Source organism: Manduca sexta, chromosome 26 (genome assembly GCF_014839805.1).
Source record: "Manduca sexta isolate Smith_Timp_Sample1 chromosome 26, JHU_Msex_v1.0, whole genome shotgun sequence".
NCBI lineage: Eukaryota > Metazoa > Arthropoda > Insecta > Lepidoptera > Sphingidae > Manduca > Manduca sexta.
In genome coordinates, this window is record NC_051140.1 from 7,392,442 (window position 1) to 7,413,413 (window position 20,972).

Genomic DNA, 20,972 nt, shown 5'->3' on the forward strand with positions numbered 1-20,972 from the left:
TGGCATTATAATCCACCTAATATTGCGTGAACATAGAGCCCATCGGTCAGACTGGGACAGAATGTGAAAGTGGCCATACATTGTTCTCCATTCAGTAATGGCCGGCTTTCTATCACACACAAGGTTCGTACTAAGAAATTACTCCCATCATGGTGAAGTGAAGGCTCTATGGCCATGATCGGATTTTAAACGCTAGACTCGAGACTACTGGGTTATTGACTAAGAGTTAACTAAGTTCAGTGAAACTTTTGTTGTGCAGTTCGAAGTTTATAAGTTTAAATTATTATTAATATAATTATAGTTCATAAATATAATATATACATCTATTTGAATGGTTGAAAAAACAGAAAAAGTGCCCGCCACTGAATTAACATTAATTTAAAAACATTTCGTTCAAACAAACTGAGGAAATTTTAGCTTTTTGCCTATTTATTAATATTATTTAATATACCCATTCACTCGGATTGATGAAGAAATAATATAATTTAGTTTAAGCCTTTCTTTGATTATCTCGACAAGGTAAAATACTTACTGACTATTCTCCTCCTATAAACTGTATTGTCAATATCGAAGGATTTCGCAATGTCAACCTGCATTAATTGTAACGAATAACCTAGAAGAGATCTGGCGAATTCCAATGTTTTACGAACAATGATTCAATAATTAATATTATTATATCATTGGTCGACTATAATAGCAGTCCAGTTTGTGCGCAGTCGCACGCGATCTTACGATAGTTGTTTGAAAGATGTATGTTAATTGGAAAACATTTTAGCCATGTTTTTATATATTTTATATCTATTTATATCTATCTGTATCTATACTAAAAAAAAAATGGAGTTTGTTTTTTTTGTACGCACTTATCTCAGGAACTATAATATTTTTTTTCACTAATAGGAAGCTATATTACTTCTGAGTGCTATGGATTACTTTTTATTTTGGGAAAATTTTTATCCTGTCTTAAATAAACTTTTTCACCGTCCAAGAAGATTAAGTCACTGCGGGTTTTTAATTATTTCCCAGATAGACCTAATTTTTTTTAAATGACTTCATAGTAAATATGTCTAGGAAAAATGTCTAGGATCAGTCTGGTTTCTACATAATGAATTATAATGAATCATAAATGTTCCTCATAAGGATTATCGAAAGTATTTCTTAACCCTAAAAGATTGCCATTGTAAATTAAGTTGATATATCTCTTTAGAAAGATATTAAGCTAGTCAAGATAGGAGTCAGAAGCGGTCTTGATATTCATCTTTCAATTAAGATTTTTTTTATTAAATGAATCAGCTGTAACGTTTTCTATCTATCTTTAAAGATCCCAAATGATTTTACACGCGGGAACTTTTTAAATAAAGTATTTATTTTATTTAACACAGAGTTCCAACAAAGATATTTTATGTTAAGCATCCAATGGGTAATAAGTTTTAAATTCTTTCCTTTACTTAGAACCGCTATAACGCGACTAATTATATTAATACACGACAGCGTGAACGATGGACTCGCGACCACTTCCGATCGTTACGTAACGACGCATGAAACACGCGATGAAAACGATTCGTTTCGGAAAATCAAATAAAAATAATTATCGTTTACTTTCCCAATATACTTTTGATCGCTTCGAGGTAACGTGAAATATTGATGTGATAAAAAATATTTAATGTTACTTCGACTTTAGAGGCCGTTCAAGCATTACGTAACGTAATTTGAAGGGGAAGGGGGTCCTGTAAAACGTTACGATGCGTAACAAGCGCGGGCGGGGGTTTGGACAACGCGTTATGTAACATTGGATTTTTTATTTTTAAACAATAACAATGGTATTTTAGTGATTTACCAGTACTTTGCGAAAAAAAATGTAGTTTTAGAGTTACATAACTTTTTGACGGGGGGCGGGGGCTGTACAACAAAACGTTACGATGCGTTACATAGGGGGTGGAGGGGTCAAAAATCTGTAAAAATTGCGTTACGTAATACTTGAACGGCCCCTTAGAGGTTTCTCTGACTCGAGCTTTTTGCTCGGGTTTAATGACAACCCGCCCTGATACCTTTAGGGAAAAGGTGAATTAGTCTCCCTTTGGTTCCCCGTGTATGAAAAACATGTCCCCTAACACAGCTCAATATTACAGGCGTATTGCTGCTTGTTTTTGGAGGATGTTGATATTTATGATGGAATTTAGCGTGATGATATACTTGTACTTTACTTATATTATAAATGCGATTTTTTGTGAAAATGTTTTGATGTATGTTAGAAGTAACCCTTGATCGGAATTGTATGAAATTTGGCACAGGGAAAGAACATGTTTTCGGCTAAAATATTATGGCCTACAATCTTCGTAATTAGTTTCCATGGGAAATATTTCAACCCCTTATTCGGTTGTTTATGTAGAAGGCACTTGCGAGTAATACATTTCGCTATGCATCGCTAGTCATTTTAGGTTTTTTGGAGTGAGTAACGCTTTTTACATTGGTGAAGCCCAAGACCTAGTAGATATATAAAAACTAAGCGATACACTAGGACCACATTATATTTGATTACACATTCCCAGAGGACGATATTACTCACATAATCTCAATTATTCTTACTTTCTCCCTTAAAGTACCACATCTTGATTAGAGAGACTTTAGGCCCTCACACCCACCACTAAAACTCCTGTAATCTTCGCATCCTGATTACTCACACTCCCACATCTCCTAGATTTCTCAATTTTGTTATACCTGCATACAGTGGTTTGTGTTTATCATTGTTATCTATAAGATATCAAGGATCTAAGGTTAAGTGTATTCAAATAACCTTTTCATTTAACCTCAGTACCTATGCAATATATGCTTACCACGCGGTTTTCCTTGACATGAAGAATGAAAGTTGTATATTAGTAAATACAATGTATATTGCTTTCTATATCCGTAATATTTTGTGGTTTGAGTAACTTTAAGTTACTCATGTTTTTATAATAATTTCTTATGTTTATGCGAATGTTAGACATTGAAATAAATAACATGTTAAAAAAATTATAATTATAAAATGTAGGTATATATTGTAACTTTGACTTGCGGAAGAACAATACTTCTGTCCGCCCCATGACCATGAAGGCTGCAAAGTCTTCGAAACGTCGGGAGAAAATAGTAATATAAAATCCGTATAATCATTTTGTTTTAACTCATATCTTTGTTAAAAGTATTGCTGCTAAACGGATCAATTGGCTACCAATATTTCAATTAACAGATTCCTTCCGATGTCTATTAAATATTCAGCATAATATTTTCATTTAGCTGTTATGGATTAAACGTTCCTTATGTTTATGAAAAAAACTTTTAACGAAACTGAGAGTCAGAAATGAATAGAATTGTTGACTTCATGCTACACACGAGTATTTTAAAAAAATGATGTCTACGCATAAATTTGCCTCTATTTTATTCGTATAGAATTTTAACGATCATAAACACGCTTTATTTCTAGATAATTTATGAAGTTTTCTTCTTTTCATCTGTTAAAACATTGATACTTTAAACATCAGTATAAAAGAGCTTTAATACCTTAATGCTGTATGCCGTTGAAGACTTTGCTTTCTTCCTTTTTTCAAGGTTATTTATTTATGGCTTCACGAGGTATGTGTTTCCGCTCAAACCTATTTGTTAACGTTGCGTTTGTTCCGCTTATATTTAAGTTAAAAGCGGTAAAAATTTTATTTACAATTATCTTGACACTGACTTGCATTTTGCATAAATAAGTAGGTGGTCTTTTGTGTTAAAAGCTTTTGAACTTGATTTTGTGCCCAGTGCAATATGTCAGATGGCGAATATATTAAGACCTCTCATATCGTTAGGTGCCACGATAAGAATTTCAGTGAACTGTTGCAAATAATTTAGTTCAAAGTATAAATTATAATATCTCTTTGTTAAATCCTTGTATACTTTCAATTAAAAATATGAATTATTATATATTTATCTTGCCATAGAATGGCTTATATTCGTAAGAAACTTTGCAATGAACAACATCACGTTGGAAAGTTGACTTTACATTTCAATTGCTTATATGTATAGCATTTATTCAAAAGAATTGCTTTGTCTTGACTAAACTTTCAAAAACAGTGACTCGAAAGTTTATGGACAAAACAAACATCATTGTAGACTGTAAGATGTCGAAAAAGGATGTGGGCGGAGCTTTCGCAAACGCAAAAGAAAGGTTTGAGAGAAATTAGAGATCGTTGAGGTCTAGGATAATCACGATATTCAAATAAATAAATGAGAAAAGAGTATGTGTGTGTGAATGAATGAATCCTTCCTAGCTGAATTTCGGCCACATTGGCCAATCTTAACGGAAATCAACTAGGTACGCAGGAGATATTATAGTGCATAAGTGTGTGCGCAATACACAGGTGCACTCTCTGTTCCTTCACTCTCATAGTCCGGTGAGACGGCGATCGAATGGAGAGAAATCAGGCGCAGGACTAACGGCTTTACGTGCATTCCCAACTGCAAGCCAACTTCCCGACTGCAAGCTGCGACTGAGTAATTTTTAAGATGAAAACACTCAGTTACAATTATCTTTGGCCCGACTGGGACTCGAATCCAGGGCCTCAGTGCCAAAGTCTTACTCCTACCGCGTACGCACTATCACTACGCCCCCGACGCAGGCAATTGTTTGTAAGTGTAATAAGATGCCTTATATTGTGCATAATGATTTTATTAAGTTACCTGATTATTTCCAGATAACTGTAGCGTCTATAGAGATTCATTTAATATTATAAATGCGATAATACTCTGTCAGTTATGCTGGATATTTTATTTTATTATTATTGAAGGATTTGTATTTGGCGCACGAGTTACCTATGTTGGGTGTCGTGTGTGTTTTCGAGACATTAGATTGATTATAATTGTAAGAATATTTAATTCAAAACCACAAAGGTAAGTATTAATTTGGACTAGTATTTATTTAGACTTTTATCCATTAATTTATTTGTAAGTTCTATAAGTTACAAATAAACGCACTATGATTAATTAAGTAGAGACTAGATCCGATACTCTGGCTACTGACCGTCGTACATAAGATGTAAAACTCGCCATAGTGGCCCACATCAGGTGTGTATATCCGGTTCAAACAGCGCGGCATAATTGTGTCGACTAGCGAGAGGTAATCGTTGTTAGTCGTCCCTCTATCTGGGCCCCACTCCATCTACCATCAGGTATAGAGGGCAGTGGCGTAGAGTCCATATAACCCGATACCTACCGGCTTCCCTTTCAGGTGTATTTACGTTTGTTTTTTCTGTGAAATTGGCCGCGATATGTTGACTAAGGATTTTTTTTTGCCACGGGTTACCTTTTAGAGAATTTCACCCTTCGCCACTGATAGAGGGGTCAGTTTTCCGTTCTCGTTTAAGAAATAACACCTTTCTTTACTCACCAGGGTTAAAAAGTTGTCTTCTAACTATATACTAATGAAGTATTAAAATGTAAATTTCTTCAATTCTTGAAAAAAAATTGAACTTTACAATATAGGTTAATAAGAATTTAAAATATGAGCAATTTATTTTTCGATGTAATTTGTAGTGTGTTTATGCACATTATATAAATGTCTCCCTCTCTCTCTATATGTATATATGTGAAACATGCCTTTAACGTATTTATTTAGCTTTTAAAAATACAGATATTTCATTTTTTACTCAGAGAAATCACTTAAATTTTACTTAATATACTACGTTGGGTAATTTACACTGAAATAATAAATGCACAAAATATTAATATTTTGATAAATTCTTGGAAATTTGGCATCATTGTATGCATTTTTTAATTTCCAGTAAATAGATTGTGTTATTCACTGACCGTTTGGATTTTAAACCCATATCCCTCGTGAATGCGCATCGAGCACGAATCGCAAGGCTAAGTGTAAATAACAAAAGTAACTCTCACCTGACACTCGTTCAGCCAACATCCAATACTTATTGATAATAGTTGTCCAATTATTATCAGAATAATAATCGTCTATAGCGATTTTCACAAAACCCGCCATTTTCACAGTAAATCACTGCACAGTCACACCGCACCGCACTACTTGGGTATAGAAATCACTAGGTAATACGAATCACAGGTAAAATTAATGTCTCGTATGGGTACAGTCAAAGCACACTGCATAAAGTCTATCTTCGTAGTCGCCGGCAACAATTTGCCCCAAGCAAGCCGTTACCTGCAAAGAAAAAGATTAATTAGATATAATTTCTAAGAGAAAGTGATTACAAAAAATAAACTTGAGATTAGTTATATCAACAATGCACGTATTTAATAGCCGTTATGCGATGTGTCACACTTACGAGCACATTTTTTTTAATTTATTTATTTTTAAAATTCTATTTCGTAAATTTTATTAATTTATTTAAGATGTAAGAATTATTTTAAACAATAAAAAAAATCTCTACTAAGTATACTAATAAATAAAAAAAAGATTTAAATACATATTGCGAAATATATTTGAAAATTAAAAATATTTTTTTTTGTTTATGTTTTGTATAAAGATATATTATTGAAGGTTTTAAAAATGTAGTACCGATTATACTTGGATGAATATACCATTTTATTTTAAAAATAGAGAACACCAGTTAATACGAAATATCGTATTTCATTTCTTATAAATGAAAGCGAAAATGAAATCTTGCGACAGTGCGCGCGCGACGCTATCCGTTCGAGAATTGAATCGCGCGCGCAAGCTTCACCAATCGTACGCCGCCGCTCCCACGCTTGCACAAGGACGCAAGCGCCACACCTTACATCGGACCATATTCGACCTTACTTCTATTGTCTTTGGTTTATTTTCTATGTACACAATTACGACGTATTACCTTTGTACCCCTACTGGCACATTGCCTTATGACGCCAAGAACGTAATAATCATAGACTTTCCGCAGAGATTAGATTGCTATGATAGATACAGAGTAATTTGTAATAACAATTATGGTTCATGGACTAATGTCATACCTTAATAGTGCTTGGGAAAACACACCATACTCTTCCGTATTGTCAAATTAAAATATCCGGATTCGAAAAGTTTTTATTCTAACACGACTGAATTGCGGAATGAGTCGCAACATTTAATAATTAACCCACCGTTGAAACTTGATTTTCATATGCTGGTATTTGGAAAAAATAAGTAACGTTTGTGTAAATACTAATTTTATGTTGCATTGTTCACTGTACATATGAATATTTAGAATTGGGATATCGTTCATTGTGGTTGTAGTTTTATTGTCAGACGTTTAAGGATGAGCCTGAAGCATCTTGGTGTTCCCGACACGGGGAACAATTTGTATCTATTTCAAACTAGCTTTTACTTGCGGCTTCGCCCGCGTGATGGAGTTTTCCGGGATAAAAGTCCCGCTATGTATTCCCCCGAGATAGAAAGTAGTCTATAACCTTTCCACGGTCTTAAACTATCTCCATACCAAATTTTATAAACATCCGTTTAGAAGATTTTGAGTAAATCGATAACGTACAGACAGACAGGAAAGGGGACTTTGTTATATAATATGTTTATCTAGATTGTCCCCCATGTACTCCCCCATCGGTGGTTGAGTAGACGAACTTTCTTTATCAATAACGTGTATTCAGTTGGCTATAAGTACGATATGTGTACGTTAGTTTAGAATTGTCAACTCTCCTTCGGAATAACTACTTTTTATAAAGGTCGCATATTTACGTCACACATTTTAGGTCACATTACAATTTATCAAATTTAAAAGTTAAGTATCTATTTTAAGTTTTTCTCTATCTATAAATTTTGGGATGAATAGATATTGCTACTTTTTAAACAGAGTTTCGAGAATGAAGTATTACGCTCAACGATTGGCAATTTAAACAATGTTAAGTAGAGATGACTGTATGAAATTTATAAGAATTAATTTGTAATTTTTATCGCGGTTTTATACTATAGTTTTAGATGGCTGGCTAAGACTGCAAGGTCTTCGAAACGTCGAAAGAAAATTATAATATAAAATCCGTAAAATCGTTTTATTTTAATATCTAACATTCCTGTAATTTTAATTTGTTTTAAGGAAACATTAAATGTATTATTTCTAGATGTTGCTCGCGGCTCACCTCGCGTCTAAATCTTTGGCGCAATTAATGAATTCCTTCTAGCCAAATTTGGGCCACTGTGGCCAATCTCAACGGAGATCAACCCGACTGCAGGTGATATTATAGTACACAAGTGTTCGCGCAATACACAGGTGTACTCTATGTACCTTCACTCTCATAAACCGGTGAGACGGCAATCCGACATGACCGGAGAGAGATCAGGCGCAGGACTTTCCTGACAGGCGCTTTCTGAGGCACGGGGGTATCACACCAACTCCCTGACTCCAGGCTGTGACTGAGTAATTTTTAAGATGGAAAAATTCCGACACATTTATTTTTCGTCCGATCCGGGTTTCGAACCCTTGTTAAAATTACGCCACCGAGGAAGTCAAATGCAATTGCCGCAATACAAGTCGTTAAAGTACTGTTGCTATCCATAGCGCCATCTGAACGACGCGAGTGATAACTATTTCGGAAATCAGATTAATTTATTTAAATATTTCCTATTACACCGAACAAATCACCGGGGTAAAAAGTCTATGTGTTAATCTACACATACACACGAACATACACTCACACAACTCACACAACGCAACAAACATTGTACTTCTAGTTTTTGAATATTTTCTTTTGTTTTGTACTAACTTTTTTTATTCTTTGTATTATGTACTTGATCTATATTTAATTTCTGTTTTGGAAGAGCGGGGCCTCCAAACACAGGCCATACTTAAAAGAAGTGCTCTAATAGTTACAAACTGTTTAAGTAAGTTAAGATAATGCAAATAAAGAATATTTTATTTTATCCAGGACATTGTCTATCCGTGTGCCAAGTTTCATCTAAATCCATTCAGTAGTTCTGCAGTTACTTCTAATAAACATCCAAATGTCTATAATGTATAAAAATCCAGATCTATATTTTCATCTCTACATCACCCAAAGGTTGACTCGTAAAAAACGCCTTTGACATTAAGTCCGCTTTTATACATACATTTATGTATACAAAGCGTAAATTTAAAATGTCCAAATATTTTCACAAACAAATACAGTTGTAATTTTATAAAAAATTGTGGTGCACCCTATTTATTTCTAATATTAGTCATGAAAAAGTACAAGTACGCGTCTACGAGCAGACGTTGTGCAACGGCCCGCACTTGAAAGGTGGTTCGGTCGCACAAGAGATTGCCGTTTCGCAATATATCTCAAGACCTCCGGGCGGCCTTCACTTCTACTGTTTGTTCGTTACAGTTTGTGGACAATTGTGATTAGTTAAACACATGGTAAACCTAAAATATATTCGAGGATTGAAGTAAGTTATTAAAATATATTATGATAAAACTAAACAAAGCATCAGTATATACTCACTACTTAGCTGTACATTTTAAAACTCATGTATTTTATTCATAGACTAAATAACTTGTGCCATCTGTTATAGTGAAAAAAAAACATTTCTTATTAATTCATAGATTTTGTTTATTTCGAGTAATTTGTCCTACGATTTCATTGAAAAATATAGTTTGCATAGTGTCCTTTGATAGCTGTTACTGACGAGGAAACAATTGTTTTGTAAATTTAAAACATTTACTAAATAAAAGGCCAGCCGTTCACCATTACAGCAGTAAGCCGGAGTAAAGGTGAATACACTCTCGATAATTGGTTAGTTCCTACAAATACACAGTTTTTTATACCCTCAATAATTTTATAATATTCATATATTTTTTTCCATTATATAACTAGTACCGTAATTGGTCTTAGATTCCCACTGAACAAAATTCGGCATCATTAATAAATTTATTATCAAGCAAAAATATAATTGTAAATTTGTGTTTGATTAAGTTTTTAGATGATCTCGTAAAAGAATTATACCTTTTTAACATACAACTGAAAACTGACACAAGAACTTTGTTTTGAGTTGTTAATTTAATTAAGTGTGATGCCGCACTACGGATAACCGATGTTGATAAGCGGCGTCATTTTAGGATTCCAAGGTATCAATCAATAGGTTGATCTGGAAATCTTTAGGGGAGGCTCATGTTCAGCACTGGATATCCTGCATCTGATGATGATGATGATAATGAATATGAATAAATGTAACTAGTTTCAAATACACTCACTAGGCACGCTCGCATGTGGCGGTTACCCTTCGCGGTTTTTTGATCTGTGTTCGAGAGCGTTTTTAAACCGCGATGCGTGGATGTCTCGTGGTTTTGCAGTTGCGACTAATAACGGTGGCAGAAAACCGTAGTGGGGCATTAGGCTAAACATAATGATACGCGTCTAGAATTGTAGATAAAATATTGAAAAAGTTAAAAGGAAACGTTTTTTCTATAAAGCTAATTAATATTAAATGATATGTATGTTACAATAGGATGTATTTCTATTCATGCTTATGATATATCAAAGGAGAATAAGAAATGTTTACATAATATTAACGCAGGAGATATTATAGTGCACAAGTGTGAGCGCCACCGTGGCGCTCCATTCAAATATTATAGCATATACATGGGTGATAATGTTTTCAGGCTACTTACATACTATCTTGCATCTCGTCCATGTTCCATATAAAACATAAAGATATGTTCATAATTAAAATAATAATATACAAGAAAAACTATAAAATAATATTTTGTAATTACAAAAAAAATATAAAAAACTTTAGACATGTCTCACGATTATACACTGCGTGTATGTAATAAGAAAGCTTCATCAATCTTCGCACAGATGGCGGGCCTTGTTATAGTGGGGCAAAGCAATTGCCAATGTCAAGCAGGTAACACATTGTACTGTACGTGTATTATGGGAAGCTGCCGAGCCTTTGACAGCACAAGTCAGTATAACACTAACATTTATTTCCATAACTCGCATCTCAAAAAATTATAATATATGAGTTACAGAACCAAGTATATACATGTTTAAACATCTCATTGCCGCTTTTACGTTGTGAAAAAATCGACAATTAGAACTTCTACGACCTTCGCCCAGTTATGTATGACATCGCCCGTGACCACCGTGTTGCGATAACTTAGCGCAATGCGGTCTTGAAGCTCTGAGTTTGCTGTTTGTTCTGAACTGAAATATGGTTGGAATTCAATTCGATGGATTGCTAGATGTTGCTCGCGGCTTTGCCTGCGTGATATGCTTTTCCTGCTACAACAGTTCCGATCTATTTAATAATGAAATAAAAAAAAAATATTTCCCATGGGAGCAAATAACCTATCTATTAATCCAGGTCATGTTATATCTGTATGTTTAATCTTCCATCCAGGTTCGTTAAGTTATTTCTGCGTTTTCTTCTAACAAACATCCAAACTTAGATAAGATTAATTAAAAATAGGCGATAGTAGTAATCACCTAACGTCAGCCCCTGATCTAGTGGGGTGTCAAGCCGAGGCTCATGCCGCGGGCAGCGAATTCGAAGGGGTGGCAAATTCAAACTTGACAGACGAATACACAGTTCACAATAGAGAATATGCATAATTTTTTTTTATTCGTTTAATTAATTTTTCATATCTTTTATACACACACACACACACAACATCACGCATTTTATCCCCGAAGGGGTATGCAGAGGCGCAACCATGGCACCCACTTTTCGCCAAGTGTGTTCCATCCCATGATGTGATAGGGGGCGAGCCTATCGCCATATCGGGCACAAATTCCAGACTCCGGGCTGATACTGAGCAGAAAAATCCAAATATCACTTTGCCCGACCCGGGATTCGAACCCAGGACCTCAGAGCGCTGCCGTAACGCGGATGCAGTACAACTACGCCACCGAGGCAGTCTTATCTTTTATATATATTAAAAAATAGAAATATTGTTGTAAGTGTAATAATTCAGTATTAAAAAGCCATGTTCAAATGCCGTCATATTTCGCGCCTTTCGGATGACGTCACAGAGCACGTTCCATGTTGTTTACTGTTTGCATGTAGGTACCCCTTATTCATAGACGTTTTTTATCTAAGGATGGAGTAAAGCTGTGATAATAACGCTGTTTCTCAGTGCTAACGGCATGGCAGCCTTGGGAGTAGCAGTTTGATGTTAAATATGTTATTATAATAAAAGTATTTATTTTTGGTGGATTGTCCGATCGTGTTTTGACAAAACCACTTTCCGCCCTTGTTATTGATAATTCCTAATATCAATATGTATCAAAATCGCTCAAAACACTACAGGAATATAAATAAAAACATTTTTCTCTCAAACACGAGTAACAAAGTATGACTATAAATCCCCTAACGCGCCCTGTGACGTCCCGTTTCGATTCGACCTATGGTGATGTGTTTCTCAAATTTGAATTTCGCGCGCATAATTTACACTTTTTGAATAATGTTTTATACAGTTATTATGTGACTATAATACATATCCCCGAGGAGGTATGCAAAGGCGCAAACAGGGCACCCACTTTTCGCCGAGTGTGTTCCGTCCCATGATGTGATGGGGGGGCGAGCTTATGGCCATATCATGCTCTGATACAGAGCAGAAAAATCCAAATATCATTTTGCCCGATCCGGGACTCGAACCCAGGACCTTAAGGCGCTGTCGTACCGCGCATGGAGTACAACTACGCCACCGAGGTAGTAAAAAAAATTATAATTATTATAAAGTTATTATATTAATTTCCCCGTAATTTAGCAGTCCTGAAGCCTTAAATTCTATGTGCCCTTCGAAGCGCCATCGAAAGCTGATTGTCCTATTCGATAATGTTGCGTGATCTTTATGCTGTAAATATACATTAATGACCTTTACCAGTTCCGTGTTACAATACAAAATGTTTTTATGAACTTATTTAATATGACCTTTGCATAAAGTCAATCTTTGCTGTTCGCGAAAAGGCTTCAATTAATTGAGCATTTGTTGCTTGTATTAAATAAAAAATATAGTCATGCTTTGTTCTAACGTGACGAAGCAAATTCGCAACTAAAAGTAAGAAAATACGTTGGTGAAGTAGAAGTGCTTGAACAAGTAATAAAATCGACGGTGAATGAAAGAGTTTATACAAAAGTCGAAATAGCTTTTGAAAATAAACAGAATATAAATCCGTTATTGGCATTAAGATATGTTTATCAGATATTTTTACTGGTGGTAGGTCTCTCATATGTGAGAGTCCGCCTGGGTAGGTACCACCGCAATATCTATTTCTGTCGTCAAGCAGTAGTGTGTAGGCACTGTTGTGTTTCGGTTTGAAGGATATTGAAGCCAGTCTAACTACTGGACATAATAAGACTTAACATCTCACGTCTCGGAATGGCGACCGCAGTGCAATGCCAAATAATACTTTTTAATTTAAATTGTTGGATGGTGTTTCTACTGTTTATTGGCGATCGTATCGCTTACCATCAGGCGAACGGCGAGGTCCTCTCGTCATTCAAAACAATTAAAAAAAAATTGTACGCTCTAATATCTGTACATTTTAATAAAATAAATAAAAATAATAATTTTAATAAATAGAATTATTGAATGCCGGTCCGAGCAAGACGGTCCTCTAACAGCTGTTTTCAATAAAAAATCCGAATCTCAATCTTCGGATCGTTTATTGAAAATGGCGGCAAGTAAGGGTCACTACTCACTACTGCTTATTAACAGTAAGAATATATATTTTTTATATCATAGTTATCTGTTTGAAACTGCATAGCTCTAATCTTCCTGATACATCTCATATCTCATTGTATACAATTCATACATACAGTTATATCAACATACTTATCGTTACACATGCAGTCTGCAACTTGATGGCAGAAATAAACTACATTACTTAGATATGATATAGCGGCGATAGCCTAGTTGGGTGTGGAACGGACTGCCAAGACGAATGTCCGCAGATTCAAATCCCAAGGGCACACACCTCTGACTTTTCTAAAATCATATGTGTATTCTTTGTGAATTTATCGTTCGCTTTAAAGGTGAAAGAAAACATAGTGAGGAAACCTGCACATCTAAGAAGTTCTCTATAGGAATTTCGAACGAGTGTGAAGTCTACCAATCCGCACTAGGCCAGCGTGGTGGACTAAGGCCTAATCCCTCTCAGTAGTAGAAGAGGCCGGTGCTCAGCAGTGGTATAATACAGGGCTGATATTATTTACTTAGATATGCCCATGGTCGGCCAAAGATATAGTGGAAATGTAGAACCTAGAACTCCACTGATATTATAAATGCGAAAGTTTGTGAAACTGTTTGGATATTTGTAAGAATTAAACAAAGATACAGTTGAACGGATTTGAGTGAAAATCGACACACGGGTAGACCATGCCCTAGATTTACACATAGGTTACTTCGTATTCCGTGTAACGTTACCAATTATACTTACATATATGCTCTTTTAACGTTAGTATTGTCTTTCTAATTAGTCTGTGGTTATAATGTGAATGATTTACGCCCCCGCAATTAGAACTACCAACCAGCATCATCATTGCTTTGAATTGTCATTGCTCTGACGTACGTCCGAATGGCGCCTGTATAAATAAGCGTGCAACGCAATCCGCCGTCTCTTTTAGCCATTATCTTACTGCCGCCGGAGCCAGCAACGTGTCGTTTGCCTGAATCGGAGTTCCCCAGGCCAGTGACTCTTGTTGCATAACACCAGCAACCAGTACCGAGTGTAACGCGGAGGTGTAAAAATAAAGCTCTTTCCACGTAATAACCCTAGGTTTTAATTGTATCTCTTCAAACTATCTGCGCGCAGGCCTTAACCGCCGCGTCCGGTAATTTTTTTCTACGGAAAATAATATAATCTTATTTATTAAATAGATGGCGCTGGTGTCATACAGGTGGTGCTATGAATCGCTGCAGTGATTTTGGAATTTTTGTATCGGAAAAGGCTTTTCACGGAAGCGGAGCCGTGAACAAATCTTAGTAGTAAAATGAAATAAGAAATTATATTATTAGATTTTTGTTATGCGGGCACGAGATAATGATCCCACTGCGCCTAATGGTAAATGGAGTGTGGTCCAATAGAATGTCGACTGACGGGAGATGAGTACCTCTCGGCAGTCCACACAATTATGCCGGCCTGTTAGAACCAGATATACACAGACTAATCCCGGAACACGACACACGTGAGCCACTATGGCGGGTTTGAACACCTTGTGTACGATGGTTGCTATCCGGGCGGATATAAAATATAGCCTACCACTAGCGTTTATTGTAGACTGTGTCTTTATCTGAAATATCTAAATCATACATCGATATCGTATCTAATATAGTGACTGGTACACCTGTACTTTATCGCAAATTTGCAAGTAACTTACCTTGGCGCGTAAAAGTACAGATGTACACTTGACAATACATTGGCAATTTCAAAACATCATTGCACAAATGAACCGGTTCAGCGATGGCTGATTGATTGCCAGCCGGCAGCCGAATAGCAAATGCCAAACGAACGCTAAGGCACTTTAATTATCTATTGGGAAACTGAAGTAGCGGCGACGATAGCCTAGTTGGGAATGGAACGGACTACCGAGACGAATGTCCGCAGGTTCAAAACCCAAGGATACACATCTCTGGCTTTTCTAAAATTATGTGTGTATTCCTTGTAAAGTATTGCTTGCTTTAACTATGAAGGAAGACATGATGAGGAAAGTTGCAAACTGAGAAGTTTTCTATAGGGATTTTGAGGGTGTGTGAAGTCTATTAATTCGCCTTAGGTCAGCGTGGTGGACTAATGCCTAATCCTTTTCAATAGTAGAGTAGGCCCGTGCCCAGCAGTGGGACAGTAATACAGGGCTGGCATTATTATATTAAACTGAAGTAGTGGTGCAATTAGTCTAATGATAACTGTATCTGCTATACCTGACCTCAATTCGAGGAAGAATCATAGCTTCCTGTACGTGTTCCAGTAACCCCTATGGCTTTTATCTTGGATCAGAATATTTTGGTGGTAATAAGTTCACGAATTCATGATGTTTTTAGGCAGCGAAGATCACTCAACATTTGACATTTGCTTGTATGATACACTGTCAAAAAAAATTGATAAAAAACTACAATCTAATGTTCGAACATGGAGGAGAGTTAAGGTTTACATGAACGTAAGACTTTTTTTGATATTTAATAACCGGGTAAAACCCGAATGTACAGTCAGTGACAAAAGTAGCTGAACAAATTCTACATTTTAAAACGCTTCTAAACATTAACTTGAATCTATTATTTTTTCTTTTTCTAATACAAACTAAATCCTGTGAAGTTCATTGTAGTAATGAATAAAAGACTATTGATAAAGGCGATCTAGACTTTTGAATTCGTTCAGCTACTTTTGTGGTTGACTGTACCACGATGACGCATCGTAAATATAATGTACATCACGCAATATTGAATTGACTCGTTCAATGACATGAAAAAGTCACACGTAAAACCTATTTTTTGCGCGATTTATGTCATGTATGACGTTAATTACTGTAGAATTCATAAACGTTAGGTAACAAAGTGGTGTAAAATGAATTAAGCGTGTAATTCATTAATTGTTATTTTTGTGGGTTTATTTTTTTTCAATAAAAGATTTGCTGTTTTTATGAGTCGCGATAAAGTTTACGTTTATCTTTAAAATTATGTCAGACACGTCATTCATGGGCAACAGATGCTACTTACTCAAGCGAGCGTAGAATTGGCCTACGAAAGCATTAAATGCGGCTATTTCTCACTGAGAAATGTACATTATTTAGAAATTTAACATAATATAAATTGATATTTTTTTCTGTTTATGATTCTTCCGTAACGTTTTAGTTACGCACTGAACAAAACACATTTGTTTATACGAGTATGGCATAATGATCCCAATACACCTTAATGTAAGTAGAGTGGGTAATTTGTTTCGTCGGAAAATAATATAATCTTATTTATTAAATAGATGGCGCTGGTATCATACAGGTGCTATGAATCGCTGCAGTGATTTTGGAATTTTTGTATCGGAAAAGACTCTTCAGGGAAGCGGAGCCGTGAACAAATCTTAGTAGTAAAATGAAATAAGAAATTATATTATTAGATTTTTCTTATGCGGGCACGAGATAATGATCCCACTCCACCTAATGGTAAATGGAGTGGGGTCCAATAGAATGTCGACTGACGGGAGATTATTACTCCTCGGCAGTCCACACAATGCCGCCCTTTGGAACCGGATATACACAGGTTGATCCCGGAACACACTATCGTGGGCCACTATAAGTTTTACTACCTTGTGTGCGGTGGTCGTTATCCGGGCGGATATAAAATATATCCTACCATCAACCCAATAACCTTGAACCAGCCTAAATAATTTCCATACGTGAGTACTTGTTAGCGAAATATTTTACGCCGCGCATTTCTGCATACAGTGGCGCAATGCATTTGCACAGTAACTTCACTTGATTTATGAATTATAACATGCATTTACATTGCTAAATCTCATTAAAACACGTATTTCTCCACAGTGAGTGAAAGACAACTGGGTTCACTGGTTCAGCTGCAGTTTATAATTATGATTTTTTTAGTATGTATTCATGACATATACCTATAAGTTTATAGTTGATTTAATTCAATTGTATTTTTTACATTTAAAATAAATCGTATACCGTTGGAGTTAAAAGCTAAAACTAAGAAACAATGTCACGGTAAGTATTGATGTATTGAATATTTAAGCCGAGTTAATTATTTTGTAAAATCAGCTGTGTGATGTTCGCAACAGAGTTTGAAATATTATTTTTTTATTCTTTTCACCGGATTGTACTGAGTTTGTATTAGAGATGGAGTTTACTATTTAGGTTGCTTTTTTGTTACTCGAATAACTGCTTCATAACAACAATATAAAACAACATAACGTATTAACGTTATGTTGTACATCTATCTATAGATATTATAAAACAAATTCCTAAAAAGCTGTCTGTCTGTATGAGTTCGATTTTCTCAAAATGTACTGAATCGATTTCTTTGAAATTTAACATGGAGATAGTTTAAGACCTTGGGAAGGTTATAGGCTACTTCATATCCCGAGAAAATATATAACGGGACTTTTATCCCGGAAAACTCCTTTACGCAGGCGAAGCCTCGAGCAAAGACTAGTTTTTAATATAATTACTGGGTGTTGCTCATGCTTCGCCCGCGTAAAAACCATCCTCGCTTCAAAAGTCCTCAAAGCATTGTAGGACGCCAGCGCCATCTACTTAAAAATAACATAAAAAAGCAGTTTCCCGTGGGGGCTAATAAACGGGATAAAAAATAGTTTATGTGTTAAGTTAGGAAATCGTCTACCCGTATGCCAAATTTAATCCAAATCGATCCAGTTGTTTCTGCGTTTAGTTCTGACAAATACACAAAAATTTTCACAAACTTTAGCATTAATAATATTAGCGAATAAATAAAATATGGATAATTATAAAGTATCGTGCTGAAGTACATTATGAAACCTAGATTGGATTGACTTTGTGTATTGTCCTTTAATTTGTACTCTGTTTTAAAACAAATAACACCATATTCCTTAAAAATATACAAATAAAAAAAAACATAAGAATATTAAAAGTGAGTATAAGGATTTCTTAACTTAAAACAAAGGTGAGTGCACACGAGGTCATTCGCCGTGTAACCAGTGACATAAGTGAAATTTTAGTTCATGACCAAATCTTAATTAAAATACATATCTAAATTGAAATAATTTGTTTCATAACACGCGTGTTGTGATTTGTGTTCGTGTATTAAATAGAGCCTGAATTATGATTTTCATAATACAATGGCTATTTCGGGATTAGCCTATGCGCAATGTCCTGTAAATGCAATATTTGAAAATGGAATGTGGTTTTAATTACAAACGCAATTTCGTAAATGTACCATATGACTATTATAAAACTAGCTAATTGGTTTTTTATATCTTATTTTTTTTTAGTTTATTTTGCATATTATTTTACTTTCGCCTCGTTTGAGTTTATGGGTGACCGAACCGTCTCGGAATCGGATGAATAAATTTTCCTCTGTGCTTTTATTGGACTGTTTTTCAACTGGTCTTACATTATGCTATGTCCGCTAAAGGTGATGTTTATAAAACCTGTACCATAGATTTATTTGTAATAAACAATCATTCTTATAACTCAGATTTATAGAATCGTCCAAATCATTTCTTTAAGATAACAATAATTTGATACAAAATAAACATGATTATAAAAAATATAGTCACTCTGTAGACAATGTCTTCGGCAAGAATGGGCCCGCGCGACTGAGGTAGGGGCACTGCCTTACAGAAAAAACTAATATTAGGACATTATTTTAATGTTTTGAATGACGAGACGAGCATGTCGTTCGCCTGATAGTGAGCGATACGGCCACCCATAAACAGTAGATATACCATCCAACACGTATTACAAAGTATTATTTGGTAACCACTGCGCTCCTCATCCTGAGACATGAAGTGTTAAGTCTTACTATATCCAGTAGTTCACTGGCTACAATATCCTTCAATTCGGAACACAACAGTGACTATACAGTGCTGCTTGGCCGCAGAAACAAACATTGCGATGGTACCTACCCAGGCGGAGTCGCACATAAGAGAGACCTACCACCAGTAGAGAACACGTAACTTCAACACCTTAACAGTTCCCTTACTGTATCGTATAAGAACATTACTTCGTCGCCTTATGAATTTCCCAAAAACAAAACATATGATCGCGAGTTAGTGAAGTTACAAAATTATGTGGAAACTTAACCTTGCTCGGAGTGGTCCACCTTGGGCCCTGCAATCAAACGGTCACTGTCGCGGCCCACTTTTGTGGATCTTAAGTCGTTATGATATATTGACCCTTAATTTGAAGATTGATAAACCGTCCCCAATTCTTTTAGTATTAAATTTCGGCAATTTTATGGTACTTTTTATTGGTGATATCCCTGAACAATGAAGATCTACGGTTTATTTTATCGGAAATAAGACGCTTTAAGTAGCAGTTTACATACGTATTATAATTATTCAGCATGTACTTTTTACATATTATATAATACTAATATCAATCCCGTTTTGTATACAGTCCTATTGCTGGGGGATTAGGTCTTAGTCCACTATTCTAGCCTAGTGCGGATTGGTAGACTTTACACACCTTCAAACTGCTAATAGAGAACTTCTCAAGTGTGCAGGTTTTTCCTTCACCGTTAAAGCAAGCGACAATTCACAAAGAATACACACTTAACTTTAAAAAAGTCACAGGTGTGTGCCCTTAGGTTATGAACCTGCGGACATTCGTCTTGGCAATCCGTTCTGTGGAACGGGTGTAATAATTATTTATAATTAATTAATTTATAAATAATTATTTATAATTAATTAATTTATAAATAATTATTTATAATTAATTAATTTATAAATAATTATTTATAATTAATTAATTAACGGTGAAGGAAAACATCGTGAGGAAACCTGCACATCTGAGAAGTTCTCTATAGGAATTTCGAAGGTGTGTGAAGTCTACCAAATCCGCACTAGGCCAGCGTGGTGGACTAAGGCGTAATCCCTCTCAGTAGTTGAGGAGGCCCGTGCTCAGCAGTGGGCAAGTATATAATACAGGGCTGATATTATTATTATTTATTAATTAATTATGCATTGTTGGTCCAATAATTGTTTATGTTATATAGGATTTTGTGTTTTTAATTTTTTATCTTTGTTCCAACAATAAACTTCTTTCTTTCTTTTCTTTCTTTAATTATATTCGATATTGATACTAATTATATTAATCTGATTTTTAAATTGAGGTAACAATATCAAAACTATCATTAATTTAACAAACATAAAACATTGCAAAACAAATACCCTATCCTGCACGAACAGAACACATTTCAATAATTATCATCGGAAACAATTAAACACGTAACACAGGTATTGTGTCATTGGCAATCACGCAATGTGGCTATATATCTGCGAATATGAAACTAGCTTCCTACGAAGCTACGGAAGATTGTTAGCATCTATAATTACATTCG

General features: G+C 35.2%; 1 protein-coding gene across 4 annotated transcripts in view; it reads right to left on the reverse strand.

Annotated features, from left to right (window-relative positions):
* Positions 1–20,972, reverse strand: part of LOC115453539 (elongation of very long chain fatty acids protein 7) — an 83,180-nt gene that overhangs the window by 19,920 nt on the left and 42,288 nt on the right. For 2 of the 4 annotated variants that reach the window (XM_037443594.1, XM_037443593.1), the window contains one exon: positions 5,908–6,181. In XM_037443594.1, the coding sequence (XP_037299491.1) occupies positions 5,908–6,007 (100 nt within the window). In that variant the 5' untranslated portion in view covers positions 6,008–6,181. Of the gene's footprint in view, positions 1–5,907; positions 6,182–6,538; positions 6,667–20,972 lie in introns of those variants that run through there. The other 2 variants (XM_037443595.1, XM_037443592.1) reach the window with 2 other exon arrangements.